Raw genomic sequence first — 27,569 nt, 5'->3', positions numbered from 1 at the left:
TAAGAGGGAGTGTCAGATTCTTACTGACTAAAAACAACCCCGTTCCTTCTGCTACTTTGAGCCGGAGCCCAGGTTACGTTGTCCGCAACTCCGGAAAGAACCTTAATGTTTCACAATTCACAAATCCTCAATCTAACGAATTCGCAATATCACTTTTTAAATCTTCAACGTCTTTTTTCCTAAACAACCAACGCCCTTCGCAGTTTTTTATTTCAAAAGTAACCTCTATGGTCAGTCAGCCATAGACAACCAATTGACAATTATGTTGTTTTATTTTTAAACGTTCACAAGTACAATCGGATTATTTATTTTTATCTTTAATTATTTCATTTATTTCATTTCAATTGTTGCTACATTTATTTTTAGTGTTGTGTAAAAGAAATGTCTTTTTAACTAACCATAAAGCGTAAAATAGAATTAGTGTTAAACTTAATTCTTCACAAATTGATAAATTAAGTCAATACTTACTTAGATATTTTCATCTCTTTCTTAGTAAAATGTTTATTCTTGCCACCAAGAAGAGTCGTCCACAGTCTGGGACAGTAGTTTTTAACTATTAGAGATTTTTTTTCTTACAGGAAAGAAAAGACCTATAGACATAAAATCTTTCAAAAATGCCCTCTAATTAAGAGATAAACATCAATAATAATTAAAAGTCTTCAAGTATTATCAATATCAAGGATACTATAAACAATCAACTTTTAATGTATACTTAAAGTAAGGCGCATGCCACTGCTATGATTTTTTTTAATTTCTTACAAAGAAGAAAAATAATTCAAATATAATGATCCATAACACCAATATAGACCGCCAATGAATCACCCGCAGTACTTGTTAAAAATCGAAACTCATACTTCCTCTAGACATTTCCTTTTCATTTCCAGTTCTACTTTCTTTAGCACCAGTCTAGGTCTCAATTAGCAAACAGCTGTAGACTTAATCATCCATGATGTGAAAACATTCCAAATTACGTGAAACAATTGCTACTCGTCATACTTTCAACAATGGACAAACATCAAGTAGGTTGTGTTTAACAAAGCGTTTTATTAGGTAAGTACAAGACATAACTTTAAATACTAAAACGTATATTGTGATTGTGACAATACGAAAGGAAACTCGAAATATATCCGTACTAAATATCATTAAAGTTTCATTAGTAAACTGGATCAGAGATTTTCACCAATAAAAGTGCAAACAAACCAACCATCCTATTGGATACTCTTTATATTCATACACTCTTTCTTAAAAGAAAAATAACGACAGTGGATCAATCACAACGACATACCGCAGCCCCTGTTCGAAGCAAGAGTAGGAACGGGAAGGTTTTTAGTCTGACATTCCCTATCGCCTAACCCAGAGAGGGAGGAGGCATACACGATGATTTTCCCCTTAAAAAAATTGTACAGGGTACAGTAAAATCGACCCGAATAATTAGCATATTATCAACTCTACCCAAACCAGAAGAAGAGAAAGATAAACTCTACGGCCTTGACAGTGTAAATCCCATACATTGCCATAGTTTCCATTACGTTTTAAGGCACTTCAATTTGACTGATATTGCCGTTTTGGCTCATAGCACTGGTCTGTAGTAGCACAAGTAGGTACTTATTACACTCAACGAGCAGCATTCACCTTCGGAAGTAAATGTCCGCGGTTGTTTACATAGTGCCGACAATACAAAGGTCTCATTCCACGATTTGATAGACACTTGTATGTATGTGTAATTAATTCAATTTATGTTACGGACACAAAGATCCATTGTCTGTCAAGCATTTTGTTCTTTTATGCAATTTGTAGCAAGAAATGAATACGAACAAAAATTCTATGTATGTAGTTTATTATAATAATAATTTAAAATATGTGAGATCATTCTTGGAATGTTCTCTCTGTCTCTGCGTGTTATCAGATTCTTTGAATACCATAGAATACGAGCACAATCTTTGAAGGTCAATTTCTTTTGTAAAAGAGAAGCTAGCAAGCTTCTGGAAGCGATTAAAATCAAGTAACATTAGTCTCAAAATCAGTGATAACAATAATACTTAAACGGAGAAGACTATACTCGCTACTGGCGCCTTCTAACAAGAGCAGATATAATATAAATCTCCCGATCGATTTCGATCATGGTTACCGGTCTGTCTAACTAGACTAGCCTACTACGCAGGAGATATTATAGTGCACAAGTGTGTGCGCAAACACAGATGCACTCTCTGTTCTCTCACTCTCTAAACCCAATGAGACGGCAGACCGACACGACCGGAGACAGGTCAGGCGCAGGACCAAAGGCTTTACGTGGTTTTCAAGGCAACATAACCATTAGGCCACAATTATTACTCACTTCAAAGAACATACAGCTGTATGAATAGAATCAATCTCCATTACAGAGCTAAACACTGCCAATTTTTTGTCCATCAATATTGCTTTTTGCAATATCAGACCGGCAGTTGGCTGTAATTCTATTCTAAAGTTATAAGGTTTGGTTTTACAATACAATTGCCAATCTTTGAACGTTCGGTGGTTTACATAAAAACATCTGTCGACACATCAGTTCACTTATTTTAATGAATAGAGCTGTATTTTTGCAACTGTTTATATAATATGAAAACGTCAGAATACAAAATGGTGACTTCATCAAAACATACATAACAGTGTGTTTTTTTAATTAATGTCTTGTTATATTAGAGACATAACATAACACGTTTGATGATATATCGAAAATAGATTTTTCAAATTCAATGCAATGTTTTGCAGATGTTTTTATAAGTATATAAATGGGGAATCCCTGTTCAAATTAATTGAAATCGTTATATAACGATAACAGATACTCGTAAATCAATCAACATCATAATATTAATTAATTATTTTTTGTTATGTTTTTAAGTACCTAAATATCGACTTTAACAAAGTTGTAAGTGTATGTATCTCGGAGCTGCGGACTACCTAGCGGGTTTACCGGGGCTCCAGCTCGAAAAGCAGGAGAAGGAACGGGGTGGTTTTTAGTCAGTAAGAGTCTGACACTCCCTCTCACCTCGCCCAAGGCGGGAGAAATCATAGGATGATTTTCCTCCATCAAAAAAAAAGTGTATATATCTATGTGTGTATTTAAATAATATGTATAATGTATATTGTTGGTACATATTTATTTCGGAGTACACATCTCGTCTAAATATTTCTTTTGCATTATGTCCACCCAAAGGTTGTCTGGTAGAAATCACTATCAGTGAAAAACCGCCTTTGTGCCCATTATTTTAATTATATTGTTTCTTTTTTTTGTTAATGGTATACAATAAATATTAATCTATCTATCTAAACTTCTATAATCCAAGACCGCATTAATGTTCAGCCTGCTAGATCCGCAATATTTCTTTTATAAAAGTGATACCAATAGTGCGCAGGCACGTAATGCATTAACAGATTGTATAAAGCCCCAGCTAGAAACTAGTCGCGCCGGTCGGTAGCCCATCTCATCGCCACCGTAATCAATTTCCCTCAATTCAGCTCTGTCTATTGGAAAATAATTTGCAATTCAGTGCATAGAAAATGTAGCCTTAAGAAATGTTTCATAAAATTAAATGAAGCACTATTTTTGTAATAACTATCGTAAGACATACGAAATTAACTTGTCTGTAGAGACATACTAAACGGTTTGCTCACGTAAATTTATGGAGAAACGTCTACTTGCTTAGTTAAATGAAGCATTTTTATTTCTTTATCGATAAGTAAATATTTGACTTAGACTACACGGTTGGCGCGGTGCATGGGCAACTAGTTGCTGTGCTATGTGTAGCGAATTCGATACCCGCACGGAGCAATTGTTTGTTTGATCCACAAATTGATTCAGTATCTGGTTTGGGTGTCATGTGCATGTAAAACTGTATGTTTCTAGTGTGGGGCAACGTTTAAAAAAAACAAAAACAAATGTTTCGGTCGTTTCTAAGCTACCCAATAGCAATCGGAGCTTCTATAAAAGTAATTTAGCTTCCCAAGACTTGGTCAATAAAGATTTCCACCTGTCAAAACAAAAGGTTGCAACCCAAACCACTTGTAACCTTCACAGACGGATTACAAGCTCAATCAGGCGCGCCCTTTGAGTAATTTGTTTCATCATTTCTATTCAAAAAGTTTGAAAAAGTAAATTAACCGTAAACATTTAGGGTCATTTTTAAACGATTCCAACACTCTTGTTTCTTAAGAACTTGTTATTGACAAGCTTTAAATCCATCACTATTACAAAACAACTCGATAAAAAAGATATTTATCTATAGAATAAAAATAAATCGAGTTTTCCTTCCTGACGCTGTAACTTCAGTAAGTACGAACCGATTACCACGGTTTTACATTCGTTGGAAAGGTCTAGATATTTTTTGGCCGACAGCGCATTTGTAACGTCTTTGGTGTTTTAAGTGTCTTTGCTAGCTTGCAAGATTGCTTACCATCAGATGATACGTCTGTTCGTTTACGCTTGGCGTGTTCCATAAAAAAAAGAAAATTCTGGAAATTTCAAAACAGGGAAAATCATTGGCGAAACGGAGTTCGCCGGGTTTGCTAGTTTATAATAAAAAAAAGAACCTACTTACTATCCCGTTCAACTATTTTTCGTTTATACGATTAAATTCTATAAAAGAGATAATCATAATATGTAACTCTTTACACATCACAATGCAAACCAGCTGCCTCCGGCTCCAATATGCCATGAAGCCAACATCCTCATCACCTTGAAGGCATCGAACCTTGAATTCTTTACCTCCATGACCTCAGCTCGCAATAACATCCACACACAAATCTAATTACTGTACTACAGCTGTGTAATGGAATTGATTACAAGCGTATGGCACGGGCCGGCACGGCTGCGTCTGCGCACATCTCTGCGATAGCGGCTGTTGGCGCAGGTCAGGGAGTAGATAGTGGATTGTGTAGTTTTTGTCCTCTGAGGAACAATGAATCATCATTTAGGTGATACTTTGGTGAATATATAAAATGTAATGATAGTACTAAAGTTTCAAAACGTTACAAATTATATTTATCTACTTCTCGAAGTAAGTGATGTTGAAAAAGCTGTTTGGCATTTCATTATCTAGGTGTTAACTGAGATGGAAACAACGAATAAACTGGTAAAATCGTTGAAATACTTTACATACAATTTTAAACTGTGCATAATTATTATCTCAAGTACCAACACATAAGATAAACTACTAAATGCACATAGAACTCTTTATACAAGTTACCAGTTCACCTCCACACAAAAATGACTCCTACATTCAAAAGCCCGGACGTCCGCAGTCAAATATTTCGTGTCAATTTCCCACATTGTATGCACGTTACATAACAAATCGCTGCTACATTTACAGACAAGCACTAAAGAGTTGCAACAAAAAAATCGAAAGCCTTGAGAACGATAAGCAATGTGTAAACTTGAGTACAGATGGTAGGTCAAGCTAGAAACATGCATATCTTTTTATAAGAATTTCTTCTCTCTGCCTTTATGACCTTAATGAAGATACAAATAATAATTTGTATCCCTCCTCATCACATGTGATGAAGTGAGAACTGAATTGGAATGAAGAACGTAAAGGTAAAGAAAGGCCAGAGAAAAGATATGATTGATAATACAAAAACGATAAAACACGGAAAGGAGTTTGTTGGCAGAATGATTGAAAAATAAGACATTGTACCAAGTGCCAACCCCTTAACTTAGATTAAGGGCAGAAAAAGAAAATCTTTTAAAAAGATTTGCAGGTTTCATCATCATATTATCAAAAAAAAACATTTCCAGCTTCTCATTAAACAGACGCATTACCTGTACCAGACTGACTCACGATTGTTTTGCAAAGCCCACCTAAACCAAATAAGATAATTTGACAGATTTTAGTTAGTTGACGTGCTGACTATACAAAGCAAAAGAATTAAATAGAGTCTTACAGGTGTTCAGGTTTCAGCTGTTACCGATGTTTGTTTCCGTACCTGTGAACAAAACATGCTGTTAATGAAAAAAGTTATGGGTTTTTACATAGTACGATACAATAGTGAATGTTAACTTGTGATTTTGTAAACGTACCCATGACACAGGAGAAAATGCTGGAGTAGGGCAACATTATAAAAAAAACCTTAAAAAAAATGTGTTAAAATTACTATTGTTACATTTTATCTGAAATTACCTTAAAAGTAAGAAATATTGACAGTATTATTTATTTATATGTATTAAAACCCGAAATCGAAAGTTAATGAAGTCGGAAGTTGCTTGTCATAACTATAAAAATGTACATAAAATTGAAGGCTTACAGTTATACAAGTATGATACGTCTTTATTCATGGATAATTATATATTGATAATGTTTATTGTACCAATAAATGTAATTTACTGGATCGCTTACACATCACAATTATGAAATTGCGGCTTTCCAAAAAGCCAGTTTGGTTTTGCAATCATTTCTTATTTTAATAGTAATAAAGTTCTTATAATGAACCAATTCTTTGTTTTTTAATTTGGTATAGTTTCTTCCTGGTAAAAAATACTCAATACTTTATACATTTAAAGGTATCCTTGAGGTATTTACAGTGAATGCACGATCTTTCTCTTTCTTTTTATTGTTAAAAAGGATTTTTTTGTTGTTTTATCTTGTAGTCTTGCTACATTATCTTGTCGATTACCACTGTCATTTAAACGCTTATGAGACCATTTTTTTATGGGAAAATCACCAATCATTTCTCCTGTCTTGGTCGAGGCAAGAGGGAGTGTCAGACTCTTACTGACCAAAAACCACTCCGTTCCTACTCCTGCTTTTTGAGCCGGAGCCCGGCTAAACCGGCTCGGTAGCCCTCTACTCAGGTCAAACTGTAAGAGACGCAAATAAGCGATTGCGACAAGTTTAATACGAGTAGATACGCGGTGCACCGTCTAATCTAATTCAGCATCCTTGCGCTGCTCGCGGCTACAATGGGCTTCCCAGAGCTCTGTTATAGTCATTTCATCTACGTACATTGCATTCATGTTTGTCTCAAGGTCTTTTTATGGACTTTTGTTTAAACTGTTTATATTTGCTGCAGTTTTATTAACTTTTTGCGGTTTTTAAGCTTTTGTTTAATTGTTCGTTGTTTAATTATCTAATGGATTTTTATATTTCTAAACATTTTAATCGTTCTACTGAGTGACTAATCATTGTCCACGTCAATGTAAATGTCGAATCATTAATTTCCTTCTGGGTAAATTTGGATTTTCTTATACTTGTTAAGATACAAATAAATAGTTAAGAATCAAACTTGAAGAAAACTCACACCTATAATAATAATATTTTTTAATCTAGCACCAATAGCTATTTCGTTTTTCTTAATTAAACTACTTAATTATATCAACAACTTTCACTCCAAAACGAATCCTTACAAGCCTTATAGCCTACAAATCCTGGCACCACAAACATCAATGAAGTAACACTACTCATAGTACGTCCCAAGTTCCCAACAAGGCGGTGCTTACAACAGGTGTAACAAAGATACATAATATTTGTGATTCACGACACGTGGCGACAATTAAATAACCCGCTATTGTTCGTACGTTGCATCGCACTGTTTGTGCTCACACATTAACTAGTGTCATAATATTATTGTCTGACGTTTCAGCTTTTTTCATTATTGAATCCCATTTTTTGTGTTTAGTTAGTTTTACCAAAATGACTTGAAGTTTAATGATGTTTGTTAAAAAGTTATGCTGTTTTTGTCTAGTTAAAAATAACATGTTTTGGGAAACCAGTTGCAATGTTACTAGAAGATTTGCTTCACAAAAGATGTCACCAGCTACCTAAACAAGAACAAGCCATAAGATAAGACACACTAACGACGTCTCGAAGATGGGCATATATCTAGCAATTATGTATAGATCCTCTGGTGTTGCGGGTGTCATCAGGTGACCCGTGTGCGCGTTTACCGCCAATTCCATAAGCCGCCATACATAGATGTTGGTTGACCCAAAACAGTATAAAATATCATAGCTTTTTTATAAATATGTTTTAAAGGTTATATTGCATTTTTTCTCGAAAAAACATCATTCAATATTTGTTTACATTGGCGCGTGAACCCAGCATATAACCTACGTCAGTCGTAACCTACTGCGTCATACATTATGTCCGCAATGAATACATGTGCCATTGGAAATGTGTGTTTCCATGTCATTATCCCACAAAATTCCATGAACGGAAGTCCATGTTCCAAGCACGTCGATATCAAATCTCGACCGGCTCTAATCGATTCGATACCAACTGTCTTGCGCAACTCTACTTACACAATCGATTTGAATCGATGATGAATACGAAATTATTGTTTTTGCATATTTTTTTTTATTAGTAAGTAGGTAAAATATGCGGTTAATAGAATAGCGAAACTTGATTCGTGTTTCCAGTTTGCTTATTAAGCACTTAAATTTGTGACATGGGTAAAATATTTCCATTTATAATTCTGTCGTATTTTGAAGTATGGGAAGTACTGGAACTTAATAATGTGTTTATAAATAAACATTAATATGACTGATTAAATGGGTAATTAATTGAGACAGGTTAAATTATTGATAAATAGTAATCTTACACGAATAACCTAATAATTTTTAATAACATCGCGTGTGGCGCTAGTGTAGTATAAAATCCCGTAGGTAGAGATTTGAGTCTTTCTGATGTAGTCATTTTGTAAAGGTTTAATTTATTGGGTAAATGGATTTATTTTAGGGTAAATCCTGTGGTGATTGCTTTTGTTATCCTTTCCTTACCTATCACGGTAAGGAAAGGATACTTACCTATCACGGTAAGGAAAACAAGAAATAATTAGGTACAAAATAAATAATTGTCGGCAGAAAAGCGTTATTCCAAGTAATTATCGAAGCTCCTTAAATACATAATTACTTTCAAAACGCCAACAGAGATTTATTTGGAGCCATGTGAAGCCACCCGGGTGTTCTGGTACTCGTAATCATAATCGATTCGACGAACTTCAACAATTATAAAAACGAAGACAAAAGATTTTGAAACTGGTTTGACAGACAGAAATAAAGATCCAATTATAAATTCGTTATTCACGAGTTTCGTAGCCGATGGGAAGAAAAACTATTAGGTATTATAGGTCGAATTGCTTCTATTAGATTATGAGACCCTGGTAGCGTCTAGTTGATGTCTGGTACTTCTTTATTTAAGTTAAACCAGTAGCTAGGTTATTGATAAATACTTTGTGTGCTAAATCAAAGGTTCGGTTCCAAACGATGTTTTCTTTCATGATTTCGATTTTTGTCATCGTTATCATTATCATCAATAAGCCGTGACAGTCTACTACTGGACTTTGGATCTTATTTACTTCAGGAGAGGGGTTGCATTAATCTGTCAGTGTAGTCTCTTAATAGGCCCTTGAAGCCTTACACATCCGCGGAGGGATGGTGGAAAATGTTCTACTCCACCATCACCGCCGTTTACTCTACGCTTTTTATTTCTTCTTATAATAAACAGATGCTTCATAAACGCAAACATGATAGCGTTCGATTACAAAACTTGCTCTAGGCCTCAACCAATTACGTATCTGTAAGTACCTCTAGTTAGAACCCATATGACGTAAGAAAGAACCAGCTAACCTTACTGACACGGTGAACAGATGTAATGTAACTGCCGCAACTACTATCATAATAGAATATCAATTGCGATTCTGTTTACACCATGGCTCGTACGCACGTGAAGACAGAAGGTCCAGTCTGATTGGTTCTTGTTTTATTTTATTTTTGTTGCTCTTGAAATCACTGAAATTGTTGAAATCGTGAAGAGATTTAATGGTTGTAGAAGACCTGAAGCAACCTAATTAAAAGTTCATAGTGCCTTGCTTAAATCTGCTTTCCTGGTAATGGTGATTTGATTTAGGAAATAGCAGAATGGAGTTTCTACTCAATGTCTTAGAACCTGACCCTTAAACGAGTACTATCAGGCTCTCTTTATTTCCTGATATTACTTGCTGAAGTAAATCTTCTGCACATTATACTCTGTACGACGACTAACTACAACGGGCCCACAAGCAGGCGTCCGCAACACTTGGCAACGTATCATTACTGACAGTTCTCTGTTACGTCTCATTTGACGCGAGCCTATCATTTATCACCAACACGAATGTTAAGAGATAACAGAATGTTGCTGTTTTTGTTACTATATCTACTTTGTAGGTAATTACTTTGGAGAGCGGTGTGTAATTTGTTATTAAAGCGGACATTTTAAAGAGCTTAAATGAAGGACAGAAAGATAGTGAACTTAGTCACAATCATAGAATATGAGGTACAAGAGTAAAGAGAAGAATTTAGAAGTGCTGAGTAACTGAGTGTGCACAGAAGAGATGAGATCCTTTGTCTTAGCTCTAAAGACTAACGGTGCATTGTATTGCACAGATTAAAATAAATAAAAATCATATATTAAACGAAAAAATTGAGAGTCACAAAAATTGCTTACTTTTAAACTGCCCAATAAAATTTGCCCACTGCCGTGTGTATGAACACACCTTTACTTTACGTACCAATATAAAAGATGTACCATTACATCAATAAATCAGAATTTAGTCATCAATTCACCTCGTTGATAACGAGCTTCGATTCCAACCTCACACAGACAAAAATAAAAAACAAGCTTATTACGTACATAAAACATTTGATTAATTAAGTAGTTCTTCGAAATTGGTCTGTCCGATCGAATATATTATAAGAGTACCTTACTACCTATCGTTCTCTTAGTTCAACCTGAGGGCTTAGTACGAGTTTGTCTTACGTTTAACGAGATCGAAACGAGAGCGCGTTCTGTGCTCTGATTGGTTGGTTCATTAGCACCGGCCAATCAGAATGCCGAATGCGTTCTCGATTCTATCTTCAACGTAAAGCAAACTCGTACTAATGGTACTGTTTGCAAGTTTAATAGAGAATCAGGTTGTAAAATAGTAAGGAAGTCATAAACGTCTGGTTCGCGCCCTGTAACACATAATATACACACATACATATAGTTCCGAAACTTAGATATGTATATTTATATGTTAAACTCGTTTTGATACTTGTTTTTATCGTACGTGATAGGTAATTAGGTAGGTACCTGGGTAAGTATGTATTTTATTGGAACATGCTAGTGATGATTATTAGAGTTCTTCTCTTGATTTTGTTTACCACTTACATAATTATGTCTACTTTAAGAACAATTGGTGATCCGGTTTTCTTATAAACATAATAAATATTATGAATAAGTAGGTAATCTGTCGCTTTTACGTCATAAATGCTTATTTTACGATCATTAAGTAAATATAAGCATAATCTGTAGCCATAAATAAGAGTCGAATTTAAATTCATTAGAATTTGGTATGTGTTGTGTATTCTTTTATTTTTATTTTAGGTAGCATCATAATTAAGTACTTAAATTGGAAAATTATTTTGTGATCAAGTTTATCCAATTTGATTCCAAATAAAAGATTACTTAACGTATGCATTTGGGAACAAAGAATGTACATTGTACATAGCAAATACGAGAGAACCTAACAAACGTTTTTTTTAATGCAAACGTCAGCAAACGACGCCATCTTCTCAAAGTATAGATTAAAAATAACTTCTTGAACTTGGATATAACCAAGTGCGTCACAACTCGAGTGCAAACGATCTTAACTTATTTCATACCTACTTTTCCTCGTAAAGTCGTGAGGCTAATTAATTTCATATTCATATACAAAGCCCATAAAAACTTCCAAATGTATTGGTAAATGTTATTTAACAAAATGTTTCCGTTCTCTGCCATTATCGAAGTATCGCACACGCAATGCTTGTGCCCATTGCCTAATGTCGGTTTTTTATTTATTTTTTGTTGTATTAGTTAACAAAACATGGTATTACTTATATGAAATAAGATATTTGCCCATAGCTGACTGTAGTGACGCAAGTTGCATATAAATTGTAGATAGATGTTTATGGTCAATAAAACGAATTGCTTGTGGTTGTGATTTTGTATTGAAGAATAAACGAAAAATATGACAATAATTAATGAAAACGAAAAATAATAAAAAAACGACTGCGCTCGGCCGTTGCGATCGGCGAGTGTCGCCGCTGCCGCTCGCATGCAGCGCGCTGGCGTCGCGGCATCCCTTTCCCCCGGCCCCCGCACGGTGCGTCGTCGCTGGCTCGCGGCGTTAACATGCTCCCCCCCTGGAAACTTGGTTTTCAGTAGGAGTGATGTCGACAGGCAGTGGGCAGATCTTGCTGAAGCTGCGTAAGATTTCTCCCGAAGCTGTCCGGATTTTGGCCACTCGAGAAACGCCATCTTTACCGGTGTGTACCGCCAACACTCGTCCTAGTCGCCACTTCAGTGGGGGCTGGTTTTCTTCTTTAATAAGAACAAGTGTGTTCTCGTTCAAATCGCCTTTATTCTTCTGCCACTTAGTGCGAGTTTGTAGTTCGCTAACGAATTCCTTTGACCATCTCTGCCAAAAATGTTGGCGCATTTGTTCGATCCGGTCATATCGCGGCAAGCGGTAGGTGGCAGCGTCAGTGATGTCCTCGCAGATTGGTGTGGTGAGTGGACGACCAATCAAAAAGTGCGCCGGTGTCAATGCCAGCAGGTCATTGGGATCGCTTGATAGAGGTGTCAGCGGACGCGAGTTGAGAACGGCCTCGACTTGTACCAATACCGTGTAGAATTCCTCAAACGTGAGGTTACTGTTACCTACAACGCGTCGCAGGTGATACTTGCAGGACCGTACTCCTGCCTCCCACAAACCACCAAAATGAGGCGAGTAGGGAGGAATAAATTTAAAAGAAATTTCATCCCCAGCCATGCTATCCATTAACGTTGCTGAATTGTTAGCTAGAAAATCTCCTAAATCTTTGGCAGCACCTACATAATTTTTCCCATTACCTGAGTAAATGACAGCAGGTTTACCCCTGCGTGATATAAATCTCTTAAGACAAAGAAGATACCCATTAGTTGTCAGAGTTGTCACCAGTTCGAGATGGAGCGCTCGAGTAGCAAAACAAACAAAAATACAAATATAACATTTAATTAACCGCGAACCCTTGCCTTGACGGTTCAAAATGTGAACAGGACCGCAATAGTCTGTGCCCGTGATCAAGAACGGAAAACCCGGTTTCAACCGGCTAGACGGTAAGTTGCCCATTATTGGGCTTAACGTTTTACCTTTCATTCTAACGCAACGCAAACACCTTTGAACTGTAGACCTAGCTAAATTCCTACCACCGAGTGGCCACCATTCTTCGCGGATGGTAGCGAGCAACGATTGCGGACCCGCGTGAAGTAGGTATTTATGCTTGAACTCAAACAAAAGCGAAGTAAACTTATGTTTACTACAGATTAGTATAGGGTGCTTTTTATCGTAGGTAAACTCATCGGAGTTACCCAACCTACCTCCCACTCTAATAACCAAATCATCACAGAAAAATAAATTAAGTCCCGACATATTACGCGAATATTTTATATTTGAAGATTTAATCGATAAGGACTTATACTCATCCGGGAATGAATCTATTTGACTTAGTCTCGCGAGTAGAATAGTAGATCTACGTAATTCCTCGACTGATAACGCACCTTGTATGTGATTAGTTTTATGACGAGTGTTGTGAATAAAACGCAACATATACGCAACACATCGTGTCATACGAACGAAAGAAGAAAAGTTGTCAAAAGGAAACGAATTGCACGACGCATGTAAACCAACTACTTTGTCAGGTTTCAACTCAGGTAAGTCACTAGGTATGTCAGGTAAGTTATATTTCTCTAGGTTACCGTCGAGAATGAACCCGGGACCGTTCCACCACAAGTCCTTGTGGACTAGTTCAGGTAAGTTTACCCCGCGAGTTAACATATCAGCTGGGTTAAGTACGCCGCTTACATGTGACCAGGTACAACCAGAAGTCAAGTCATTAATTTCGACTACTCTATTTTGAACGAAAGTTTTCAACGCAATAGGGTGAGTACGCAACCAACCTAAAACAATAGTTGAATCTGTCCAAAAATACGTATTATTAAATGTTAAATTAATGGATTCAATAATCTTCTTATAAAGACGCGCGCCTACTAGCGCGCCACACAACTCGAGTCGCGGTATGCTTACCGGCTTCAGAGGTGCGACCTTACTTTTCGCACACAACAATTTAACGACGGGTTCATTAGATGTACTAACGCTACGAATGTACGCACAGGCGCCATACGCGTCCTGTGAAGCATCGGTGAATATATGCAACTGTAGGTATTGTACGTGTTTCGTGGTAACGTGTCGCGGAACGCGTATTTGAGGTAAGTATTGAAAAGAACTGACAATTTTACTAAATAAACACGCCAAATCAGAAGACACAGGATCATCCCATCCGATTTTATAAAGCCATAACTTTTGTATAAGTATTTTTGTAGTAATTATAACTGGCGCTAATAACCCCAGCGGGTCATAGATTTGAGATATAAACGAGAGGATTTTTCTTTTAGTTAGTTGTGAAACGTCAACATCGATATTTAAATTAGTTTTAAAATGCAATTCATCGCTACTATTACACCAACCCAAACCTAGTGTTTTACATTGCGCATTCTTGTCAAGTGATAATGATTTTGTGAAACTATCCGACGGACTGACATCAAAATTAAACGACCATTTGCGTAATGGAAAACAACCTGAAAGTAAGGTCTTGTTAATGTTTTCACACAACGTCAACAACTCCTGCTTATTATCATGAGAAAATATCAAATCGTCGCAATAAAATGAATTTAATATATTAGACGAAACTAGTTCGTCATCGCATTCGAACGCTAACTGTCGTAAGCACCTCATCGCGAGGTACGGAGCTGAGGCGGTGCCGTAGGTCACGGTGTTCAACTGATATATACCTAACGGCTCTTGTTTACTATCCCGCCATAAAATGAGATGAAGTTGACGTTGGTCGGCCTGCACGAGTACTTGTCGGAACATTTTCTCGACGTCAGCGCATGCAACGAAAGTATACTGTCGAAAACGGAGAAGAATGCCTACTAAGTCGTTTAATAACGGAGGACCGATCAGCTGTAGGTCATTCAACGACTTTCCTGACGATGTTTGTGCGCCGGCGTCGAAAACTACGCGAAGCTTTGTAGTGGTACTTTCCCGTTGAACGCAGTGATGTGGTAAGAAGTAGTACGGTGGTAGGTATCTATCAATACGCGTCATGTGCCCCAATGCTAGGTATTCCTTAAGAAAATCGGAGTACATGCCTTTTAGTTCCGGCGAACGATCTAACTTCCTTTCTAAGGAAAGAAACCTATTTTTCGCTGACTCATACGAATCGCCAAGCGAGTCAGCCGATTCACGTAACGGGATTCGAACTGCGAATCTACCTTCAGAATCACGAATGGTGGTGGAAGTAAATAGATCTTCACACAACCTATCGTCTTCGGTGTAAGTATTATTACTCGATTTGCCACTGTCAACCTCCTCTAGTTCCCAAAAACGTTTCAACTGACCTTCGAGTGACGTTGACAATGAACAGTAGATTATATTATTATTACTACTTGTTTGGTTATTAGTAGAGAATGCTTTATTACCTAAAACCGTACCTGAAATAACCCACCCTAAACGCGTGTTTTGTAGGTAAGGCCCGGTAGGTAAACGAATCAAGCCTACTTGTAATAAATCCCAGAACACATCCGCTCCGATCAAAACATCTATTTCAGAGGGTACATAGTAGTCTGGGTCCGCAAGTTTAACGTTTTGCGGGATTTGAAACGAATTAAAATCTAAACGACTATTTGGTAAACAAAACGTAATTTTAGGTAAAACGGAACAATTTAAACGTCTACTAAAATCGTTAAATCTCGAACGTATGACAAGGTCACAGGACTGTTCTGAACACATGACACTGTTACCTATCCCCGATATATTGAGAGTGGACTGTATAGTAGGTAAGTGTAATTTTTTACATAACGATTCTGTTACAAAACATCGTTGGCTCCCACTATCGAGCAGGGCGCGCGCAACTGTGTATGTATTGTTATTATTACAGACTTCAACGAGAGCTGTTGAAAGCAGAACCTGGTCTAATGTGTTAGACTGCACGGCTTGTTTCGAGTGATAAGAAGTGATAGAGTTTGTACCTAACGAAGATGTGTTCGCATGTGCACTGTCCGTCGCGTTGTTAGCTGGCGCGTCAGTGTGCGTTAGCGTAGGAATATAACGAAGTGAGTTACAACTCGCGGTGTTGTCAACGTGAATTAAGCTGTTATGTTTCTGCGCACATTGTTTGCATGGACCAAACTGACAATCGTCTAATGCATGTCCAGTACGTAAGCAATTCGTGCATATTACATTCCTTTTATTTTGAACAAACGTAAGCCTATCCTGGACAGATAAATTAAGGAATGTAATGCACGAATACAACGCGTGGCTTCCGTCGCACATAATACATTTAAAAGCGCGCGATGATTTTGCCGCGGACGTACTTGCGCGAGTCAGCTGTTTGTTAGCGACAAAACTACGCATTTGTTGACTTTGGGATGAATTAATTATAGATCGTTTTGGAGAATCGGTATTTTGTTTATGTCCTTGAGCCTTTAACATATCAAGGACGTCTGAACGGTTTTTTAAAAATTCAATAATATCATCTAACTTAGGTTTGTAGTCCTTTTCAAAGGTGTTCTTTTTATCTTCCCATTTTTGGCAAGTGTTAGGATCGAGTTTAGTTGTTATTAGAAAGATGACTAACGTGTCCCAGTGTTCTGTGGACTCGCCTAAGTTTTTTAATGACCTTAAGTTTTTAAGTACTGAATCTATTATTTTTCTAAGTTGAACGGGTGATTCTTTACTTATAGTAGGTAATGTAAACAACGATTGTACATGATTGTTAATTAATAATTTATTGTTGTCGAATCTATTAGTTAGTAATTCCCAAGCCACTGCGTAGTTATCCGAACAAAAATCCAATGATTTTATTACTTGCAAGGCACTTCCTTTTAATGAAGAACGTAAGTAATGATATTTTTGAATAGGTGTAATTTCCGTTGCGTTATGAATGAGAGATGTAAACGTGTCGCGAAATTCTAGCCAATTCTCAATTGTACCGTCAAAGGAAGGCAACGTGATGGTAGGTAATTTGACGCTGCTAGTGTTACCTTTCGTAGGTTTGGTGATGTTATCGTCACCTTTGCTACAAATACACGTCTTAGCTAACGACATACTGCTGTAGAATTGTGATTCAATGGATTCTCGAATCTCTAATTGTGTTGATAACTCTGGCTCATCACTCAAACCCTCGATCTCACTTTGAACTTCCTGGAAGTCGCTAAATATCGTTTCGGTGTTAGCCACACGTAATTTTATTTCGACGACCTGTTGTTCTAATATATTGGTTTTATCTAGTGAATTTATATATTTTTCAAATAAAGTAAGCCTACCACGAAGATTACCTCGTTTCCTAACCAACTCACGCAACTCCGAATCTCGACCCATGTTGATGGTTGTTTATAAGACAAAGGAAAAGTACTTACAAGTATCACCCGGAGTATGTAGAGAAAAATAATAATTGGTACACTCACTCACTATAAACGAATACACGGTAATGATACACTTCGAAACCTAATTCACAACCACGTGCTTTACCACTTTTCTTCCGAAGTTTCTGGCGAAATCCGGCTCGAAGGACCAATGTTTATGGTCAATAAAACGAATTGCTTGTGGTTGTGATTTTGTATTGAAGAATAAACGAAAAATATGACAATAATTAATGAAAACGAAAAATAATAAAAAAACGACTGCGCTCGGCCGTTGCGATCGGCGAGTGTCGCCGCTGCCGCTCGCATGCAGCGCGCTGGCGTCGCGGCATCCCTTTCCCCGGCCCCCGCACGGTGCGTCGTCGCTGGCTCGCGGCGTTAACAATAGATATAATTGCAAATTATTGCATATTTTATAGGGCGTGAATGTTTTGACTTAGCAATCTTTTTTTTATGGAATAGGTGGCAAACGAGCAGACGGGTCACCTGATGGTAAGCGATCAGCACCGCCCATGGACACCTGAAACACCACAACACCCACAAGTGTATTGCCGGCAATTTGCTGGTTAGGAATTTAAATTTTGTTGGGGAATCAGGGATTGGGAAGATTGGGAAGGGGGTAATCGGTCCTACGGTAGCTTCACTCACACAACGCAAGCGTTGTTTCACGTCAGTTTTCTGTGAGGTAAACTAATCTTACATCAATAAATAGTAAACGTTTTTGCTCATTAACTTTCCAGTTACAAACGATATCATCCTGTTATAAACCACATCCTTGCTTTAGTTTCATTTTACACAAAAAGTTGATTATTAATAAGAGATTCGACTACGGTAAATATGCTCATAACAGTATCCGTAAACCATAAATCAATGATTATATAATTGATATATATTTATATTGTTTCCCGGAGTTTACCACAGCCATAATTATTTGGCAATTAATAATAATTATTGGGATTATGAAACAATTTATATAATTGGCAATCAGTTGCGGATTTCGTAAATTTTCTTACTTATTTAATAAGGAAAATTTAAAACCAATTAGGTATTATTAATTTAGATAAGTAAAGTGCATTATTATTGCTTAGCCCTACTTAGTAAGATAAACAACTGTAAATCTGTGTTATCTCAATTGTCGAAAAGGATAATTAGTCTTAAGTTTAGAATTGATGGATTTTCGTGTTTATCTATACAAACAGGGGGTTTACTCTTGAATCGAATTTTGATCGTTCGACATTAATATTGTGGAATTTCGTATTCTTGAGTTTCAACACACATACTTAACATTATAAGCATCCATAGTGCGTAGAAATTTATTTATTTATTTATTTATCACTTGTTTTCTTTTGCCATTTGAAAGTATTGATTTAAAATATTGAGCTTTATATATTCCGTACTCTTAATGCTATTTTAAGAGCTACGATTGGGATTGTATAGTTTTCACATTAAATAATTATTGAGATTTTATTGGATTTCAATCCATTGATACTGAGTTTGCGCCTTGATATTGGCTGCTTAATAATACAACGTTTTAAGAGACATTCAATTTTACAGTTTATAACACTATCTTCCTATGAATATTTCCTTGCTTCTAGAAATATCAAGTAATATAACTATGACATGCACAAGTTCACGTTAGTGCTCTGGTATATCTCTACGTAAAGATGGTAATACCTAAGTACTTAAGTAAAATTAAACGGGAGCTGCGGACTACCTAGCGGGTTTACCGGGGCTCCGGCTCGAAAATCAGGAGTAGGAACGGGGTGGTTTTTAGTCAGTAAGAGTGTGACACTCCCTCCCGCCTCGCCCAAGGCGGGAGAAGTCATTGGATGATTTTCTCACCTAACTTATCCCTTCTGCCAGAAGAGAAATCTAGGAGCTTTAAGGTAGTCAACAGTCAAATCAGTTTTGAGACTATTAATTCTTTATTAGCTGAATAGAATTAATTAGTCATCAAACCCTAAGCCCTACCTACAAATAACCTAGGTACATAGGTACTTATTATGTTCCGTGAGAACCAACATGGTTATTAAACTAGGTGAACAGATGGAATAAATTGTTCAGAACTAGTTAGGTACCTACTGTGATGCAGATTCACGTGGGCGATACACTCGGTGCTGCCTGCACAGTGCATTATAGAATAGAACACGATAATTGTGCGCAATTATCAAATCTGATTGTATGATCATATTTGAAATAATAATTAGTTATTAGAAAAACTGGTTATAGAGGTATTGTACCGAAAATGTTTTGTATATGTTCAATTCCGTCTCTTCGCGATTTTTTTGCGGCCTAAATGTATCTTCTCTACGTAGACAAGTACCTAGATAACGTTTAAATGATTCAGCAGTCGAGTTGTTACCAAATTATTGTCTTATCTAATAGAAGTTTAGTCTAGTCTAGTTGTTCCTAAGAGGAGAAATAATAGTAGGTAGGTACCTAAGTATAGACATTTGCGTTTTCTGTTTTTAAACCTAAGGCCATTATACAACACTGCGTATCACCCAGGAATCCCACCGCACAAATCATATCCCGACATTGGGACCAGCGACTCCGTAATTACATACCTAAATGGGTACCTAACCTACTACCTATTCGACTGTCATTAAACTCTAAGTAGGAGTTAGGACCAATGCCCCATTTCTGCCAATTTACAAACACTTGAGTACCAGTCATGTCAAAGACATTTGGTATTTTGTTATGTTAACTAGAACGTAATAAATTGATTGAGCATTTCTTAGAGCGGACACACTAATTGTATTCAATTATCAATTCTATTTCGTTGTCACAGAGTTTCTAATTGCGATCAATCAAAACAATTAAATGTGACGAGGGAAAACTAACACACCCACTGAGAAGTACCTACGCTTATTTTTCCGCTGAGGAATTACAGAGAGTGAGAGGGCCATGTGCCACGATTGTCACGTATTTTTCATTTGTTCAAGGTTAGCCAAACATATTGCCCCTGTACCTACGTACCGTTCTTTTGTCAGAACCCTATTATTTCGACCAAATATCAAAGACAAACATGAACACTTCTTACTTAAATTGATTGCAGAGCATGTTTACAAAAACACAAAATGCAACAAAATAAATCACAGAGAGAATAAAATAAGATGGTTGATGGACGCGTGCATTTAATTGGACATAACGGAATCGAAGTCCGGAACAGTGTGCAGCGAGCAGAACACGTATCGGATGCCATACACCGCACATCACGATCCGTGATACATTTTACTTGCGCCTGAGTTGATCACGTTACTGCAGCATCCGTGAAACACTGGCTACTGGGTGCTACGAGCCACTCCGCCCCACTTTACCACTACAAGTGTTAAAAACTCGTCGATAATTAATTTTAAAGAAAGTTATTGGTATTCGAATTCAGTTATTCGCTGTAAACTGTGAAAAGAATGTTAATGATCACGTTCAGTGATCATGCTGTATTTCATTGGGATTGTTTAATAGCGATTGCTGTTCTGAATCGTTTTCGCAACAGTTATTTAGTTCGAAAGGAGAAATGATTACCTAGGTATTGTGTTAGTATTTCTAGAAAAATTGTCAATCATTTATGATTAGATGCGGTATACTGGAGATCGGGCTTATTGTTAATTGGATGCTGGGAGGGGTCTATGCATGAAAACGGCTCGAAGTCAAAGTTAAAGTCAAATCATTTATTTCAATTAAACCATAAATATGTACTTTTGAAATGTCAACAAATAAAGAAATCAATAATAGTCTGTCCATCAGTGAAGCTAGGTGTTCGTTCCAAAGTGTAGCTTCAAATGGAGAAGAACGAGCAAGACACTCTATTCGTTACTCTTTTTGATGCGAAGATGATTAAAGGAATCAGTGCCATTTAACACTAGAATTAATCCGTAATTAAGTTAATAAAACAATAAGAAGAAACATTCATAAATAAAGACAATAAGCTTGTAAGTAGCAAAGCGAAGCGACAAGTTAACAAGATGTCCAGTCAATATAAATTGCTACATCATTGATGTACCGTGTACTCGTATTAAGTAGACAGTCGTCATACAATATTACAGCGTTTATGTGAAGTGCACAATGATAGTTTTTTTTCCAGTAGTTTACTTGTAAATATTATCTATGTTGAAGAATTGCTTTAACGTAATGGACAAAAGGTTATTATTATAAAATCTTTTTAATTTTATAAGATATTATATTAATAGAGGTACCAGAAGTTCAGAACTTTGATGGAGATAAATGCCATAAAATCCTAGGGTTGGCCCAATCGACGAAAATGATGCACCTTAAAAAAAAATAAGTAAGGTGGTTAGACTAGATAATAATGCAAAGTTACTGGGTAATTTCATTCGAGAAGAACGAGAGATAGTTTAAAAAAATATTTATTCTTAAAATAAAAATTCTTTACATAACTGACCACTAAGACATCGAAACGTTATGTTGATTCACGAATCATTTTCTTTTTATCTTTTATTTTAGGGGCTTTTATTCTTAGAACATGCCAGCCCCGTCACGAAACATTTCTCACAAGTGATAAGAATGCTTCATTGATAACACACAAAAGCTTCTATCTTCCCGATTATCTGGTCTCTGGGATGACACACATACCGACAGACAATGCAAATATTCCTGGGAATGATAAACTAGGCCTCTGTATCTAATATTAGAATTACGAATTGATAAAGATAGTGACTGACTTATTGGGTTAACTGGTCATAAATACAACTGCCAGTATCTAGTCTTTTTTTTTTTTTTTTTGAGGGGGAAAATCATCCAATGACTTTTCTCGCCTTGGGCGAGGCGAGAGGGAGTGTCAGACTCTTACTGACTAAAAACCACCCCGTTCCTTCTCCTGCTTTTCGAGCCGGAGCCCCGGTAAACCCGCTAGGTAGTCCGCAGCTCCGGAGTATCTAGTCTTGGGTTCGATTACTGCGGTAAGTAAATTGTTATTTTACGTTTCTTGATATGCTTTGCAACTGTCAGGAGCTGCGGACTAACTAGCGGGGTGGTTTTTAGTCAGTGAGAGTCTGACACTCCCTCTCGCCCAGTGCCGGCGTTAGGGGGGGGGGGAGCAGGGTGACAAATTCTGGGGGGCGCCGATGCCGCCGCCGCCGATGGGATCCACAAAAAACTAACACTTGATATTGCTTCCCTCAAGTGGGCGCCACGGGGTGTCAGTGGCCCTTACGCAAGCACTGCTCTTGCCTCGCCCAAGGCGGGAGAAGTCATTGGATGATTATCCAACAGTAAAAAAAAAACTGTCACGGAACGTTGAATTGATGCTAATAGTGAGTCCATTTCTATCAATCAACCATTCAATAAATGGAACAAGGGGATGTTACTAATGAACACCTCTATATAACCCAAGGAAACAAAGGATATGATGATTATATTTATTTAATGTTATTAAAGTCATATACAGTTAAAAATATTTCCACACAATTGTCCAGTTAGAAAAATAAAAACAATAGACAACTCACCGTTGCTTGAACAATAAAATTAGAGGATATCTCCATTATCTTGAAAACTTACAACAATAATAAAATATCATGACTTCGTGACGATTGGGACACAAAAGTTTCGGACACTGTGTCCCAAACGACAACTTACAATTTTAATATTTTTTTAGTGACGTTTGGGACACCATCAAAATATTTCATTTATTTGGTATAATCTGGTGAAAAAGTTTTAAATTATAAAACGTATCTAGCAAAAAGCGTTTCTGGCTTATTCGTGATCGGTAAAGGCGAGGCACGATGTACAAATCCATACAAACATGTAATAATACGGTCAAAAATATTTAATTTAGTAATATAATATTATCTTATTCTTTAAATGCATCCGAACTAATGTTTTTGTCTAGTTCTAATTATAGATTTTTTTCAATATTTTATATGTTATAGTAGGTACTTTAGAACTAAATCTTGTTTTTGTAATACACTAACAGACTGATCTGGCTTTGCACGGGTGAATCTATTGAAATAATATTATATTACTAAATTAAATATTTTTGACCGTATTATTACATGTTTGTATGGATTTGTACATCGTGCCTCGCCTTTACCGATCACGAATAAGCCAGAAACGCTTTTTGCTAGATACGTTTTATAATTTAAAACTTTTTCACCAGATTATACCAAATAAATGAAATATTTTGATGGTGTCCCAAACGTCACTAAAAAAATATTAAAATTGTAAGTTGTCGTTTGGGACACAGTGTCCGAAACTTTTGTGTCCCAATCGTCACGAAGTCAATATCATGATGTAATAAATGACTGAGCACCTTCTATTCTCCTATGGGGTTAACGGAGATGCTTAAAAACTAACTCACTTTTTACAGGCTATATCTTAACAATCCTTTTAGAGTACAAAAATAATGATATAATGATCTCTATCCCTATGCTTATTGCCATAAACTAGGCTTTTTCGAGTTTTTAGACTTAGTTATTACTGAGAACTAATTGATTACAAACCTTAATCTGTATATCGAGGACTTAGGACCTCATGTCAGTTGTCAATACAGGCAAGAAATACATATACTAGGACTACAATAATCACAAAGAAACTTATATAAACAAAAATAATTCATAGTAAACGCTTACAACTTTTAACTTTCAAGGTAAGGAACACGATCCTTTCTAGTTCTAAGTTCGAATACTTGCTACAAGTGTACACCTTCAAACAAACCAGTAATAACTCGTAACATGCTATCAAACACGACGCACGCATTATCAAAGAAAATTAATTCCATTCATTCAATTCAAAATAAAAAATAACAAAGCAATATCATGTACGTGCTTCAAAAATAAATTAAAAAAACACAATCACATGTTTACCTCGAACGATTGTCCCTTAGATCCGGACAGTGTGACCACTAATGAGAGAGAACAACTCCACACAAGCACAACACTAAGTTTACTAACACAAAAAAAGTTTGTTTATCACACTTTTCGAAAACAGGGCGTGGAACGGCGTGTTATTTCGTAAGTCTGTGAGCGGGAAAACGCGTGCGATGCGAGGCGCGCGCGCGAGCCGACTGACTCGACCACCGGCCACTGGCGAACAAGACGCACCGAGATAATCATTGCATTCTGCCATCGGTATTAGAAAACGAATAAATCGCATAGATACGGTGTATTTGCTAATGCTGCGCTGCTGCGCTGTCCGACTGAATGCGCTTGGCAAATACATTATGAGGTCGGCCTGAAAGCAATGTACAAGAACCAATTTACAGTTCTTTTAAAATTACATCAAGACTAAGATAAATCTTTAAGTTAATTGCAGCTTTTACGGCTCAGCTTGTTGTTCCACTTTTAGAACAGACATTTAATATAATTATGGTTGTGTAGACGATGCACTTACTGCATGCCATTCCCAACAGCAAGTAAACTTGCTTATGAACTACTCCGTACGTGATATTTATTCTACACTTAAATATGAAAAGTTAAAGGCACGTTTATTTTTTACACTTAACTCTAATATTGTCATTACTTGTAAGAAATGTATTCACACGATAACATTAGGCGTAAAGCCATTAAAGAGGCATAGCTAGAGTCTATTTCCTACTTGGACACTTCCCTCCCTAAATACAACAACTATTGCAATATGTACTGCCCAAAAACGAGAGCAACCCAACATAATTCTAGAACAAGCAGCAGCAATACTATGACTATTATCAAAATGATTCACTTATGGGGATGGTGTTCCCCAAGGATCTAATTTGGGTCCAACCATATTTAGGTCTCTTCAAAATCTTGAGCATAAAACTAGTGGCACTAAGGTCACATGGCCTTATCATTTTCCATTGCCAGGGTCAAAAAACGTGTATAAAAACCGGTACAATTAATTAAATACGCAGCCAACAAAACCTATTCTAGCGATCGCATTTTATGTGTTTGTCTTATACCTACATACTTAAATAATACAAGAGAATATGATAAACTCATTTAATCACAATCCATTTTGTTTACACTATTTGTACAATTATAAGTTTAAAAATAAAATAAATTATGAGGATGGGTCAAGTTTACCTAAAAAAAAGATTATTAACATCATCATCAGAAGAAAAGAAGTAAAACACAACTAAAGACAGTAGCGTAACTACAGGATGGATTTTTTTGGGGAAAGGGTAACCCATCCAATGAATTTGCTATGGGTCTCAAACGGTATAGTATTTTTTGACGGGTGAAAATCGTCCAATTACATAACAATAACATCAGACTCCTAATGATTAAAAACCACCCCGTTCGAGCCGGAGCCGGGAGCCCCGGTAATCCACTAGATAGTCCGCAGCTCCGAGGTACTCCGTAGCTCCGTAAACTGTATAGTTACGCCACTGACTAAGCTGTGATTTACACAATATGTTCAAGATACATTACAACCAAATAAATTAATTAAAATAATTACATCTACACTCGCGAGCAACCAAATCGACTCAACCTACATGTGCGCATTCGTAGTTGTTTTCTTAAAAAAATACTGAATTGTTTTTAAATACCGATATACCATTAGAAAGCTTACAACTTCAGCTTTAAATTGGTACCATTATTATAAAAATTGTATCAGCACTTTTTAAAATATTTAACTTAATTCAGCGGACAAGAGTATTTGCTCACTACGACACCAACAACTTATAACACAAACTACCTCTATAAAAGCTCCACATTAAGGTTAACTTTATCTGTGGCTTATCGAAAGTTGATCATACACATCTCCGTAAAAACGCCTCATTTTATTTCCAAAAATTATGGATAGGACACCAGAAGAAGCCGCTCAACTCATTGCTCTACTGGAACAAGGACTTAGTCAGCGAAGAGTTGCTGCTCCGCTGAGTTTGAGCCAATCTGCAGTATCAAGAGTGTACAGTAGGTATCAAGATACTCGTGCCTTCAATCGAAGACCAAGAATAAGCCGCCACCGGTCCACCTCGGGGAGAGACGACCGTTTTATTATTTCAACTTCACTACGAAATCGTCACTTGACCGGTGTCGATGTTCAACAGGAACTCAGAAGAGTTCGAGGAGTGGCTGTCAGCGAGTGTACAGTACGAGGACGGTTGAAGGAAGCCAACCTCACCCCTAAACGGCCTGTCACAGGCCCGAAATTGACGACCCGCCATCGGCAAGCGCGCCTTCAATTTGCCCGAGAACAACTCGATGTAACAATGAACTGGCCAGCGGAATACGAACAATGGACTGGCCAGCGCTTAGCCCGGACATGAATCCAATTGAACACTTGTGCCGTGCAGACACATTCTGCATTCGTCAGTCAATAAGACTGGCCTCCATTGGTCCATGCTCCAATCGAGTTGATCTCGGGTAAATTGAAGGCGCGCTTGCCGGTGGCGTGTCGTCAATTTCGGGCCTGTGGCAGGTCGTTTAGGGGTGAGGTTGGCTTCCTCCAACCGTCTCCGTACTGTCCACTCGCTGATAGCCACTCCTCGAACTCTTCTGAGTTCCTGTTGAACATCGACACCGGTCAAGTGACGATTTCGTAGTGAAGTTGAAATAATAAAACGGTCGTCTCTCCCCGAGGTGGTCCGGTGGCGGCTTATTCTTGGTCTTCGATTAAAGGCACGAGTATCTTGATACCTACTGTACACTCTTGATACTGCAGATTGGCTCAAACTCAGCGGAGCAGCAACTCTTCGCTGACTAAGTCCTTGTTCCAGTAGAGCAATGAGTTGAGCGGCTTCTTCTGGTGTCCTATCCATAATTTTTGGAAATAAAATGAGGCGTTTTTACGGAGATGTGTATGATCAACTTTCGATAAGCTACAGATAAAGTTGACCTTAATGTGGAGCTTTTATAGAGGTAGTTTGTGTTATAACTTGTTGGTGTCGTAGTGAGCAAATACTCTTGTCCGCTGAATTAAGTTAAATATTTTGAAAAGTGCTGATACAATTTTTATAATAATGGTACCAATTTAAAGCTGAAGTTGTAAGCTTTCTAATGGTATATCGGTATTTAAAAACAATTCAGTATTTTTTAAAGAAAACATCTACGAATGCGCACATGTAGGTTGAGTCGATTTGGTTGCTCGCGAGTGTATATGCCAATAATTTAATCGCACACATGATACAAAGCATTCTGATTT

General features: G+C 37.0%; 2 protein-coding genes across 3 annotated transcripts in view; both read right to left on the bottom strand.

The window, feature by feature from the left end:
• The window catches only part of LOC118273896 (uncharacterized), an 80,285-nt gene extending 55,739 nt beyond the window's left edge, over nt 1-24,546 (bottom strand). Inside the window, exons 1-2 of one of the 2 annotated variants that reach the window (XM_035591082.2) lie at nt 24,311-24,546; nt 5,917-5,958 (exon numbers count right to left, since the gene is read on the bottom strand). The gene's annotated coding sequence lies outside the window, so the exon portion shown is untranslated. The remainder of the gene's footprint in view (nt 1-5,916; nt 5,959-24,310) is intronic. The other variant, XM_035591083.2, reaches the window with a different exon arrangement.
• LOC126913078 (uncharacterized) lies at nt 11,959-17,505 on the bottom strand. Its single transcript, XM_050707884.1, has one exon. It carries the CDS (start codon nt 17,446-17,448, stop codon nt 12,157-12,159), a length of 5,292 nt encoding a protein of 1,763 aa, XP_050563841.1. The 5' UTR covers nt 17,449-17,505; the 3' UTR covers nt 11,959-12,156.
• Nucleotides 24,547-27,569: the final 3,023 nt, after the last annotated feature.

This window comes from Spodoptera frugiperda, chromosome 3 (genome assembly GCF_023101765.2).
Source record: "Spodoptera frugiperda isolate SF20-4 chromosome 3, AGI-APGP_CSIRO_Sfru_2.0, whole genome shotgun sequence".
NCBI lineage: Eukaryota > Metazoa > Arthropoda > Insecta > Lepidoptera > Noctuidae > Spodoptera > Spodoptera frugiperda.
Note: the sequence above shows the minus strand (reverse complement) of the source record. Positions and strands in the feature narration are given on the sequence as shown.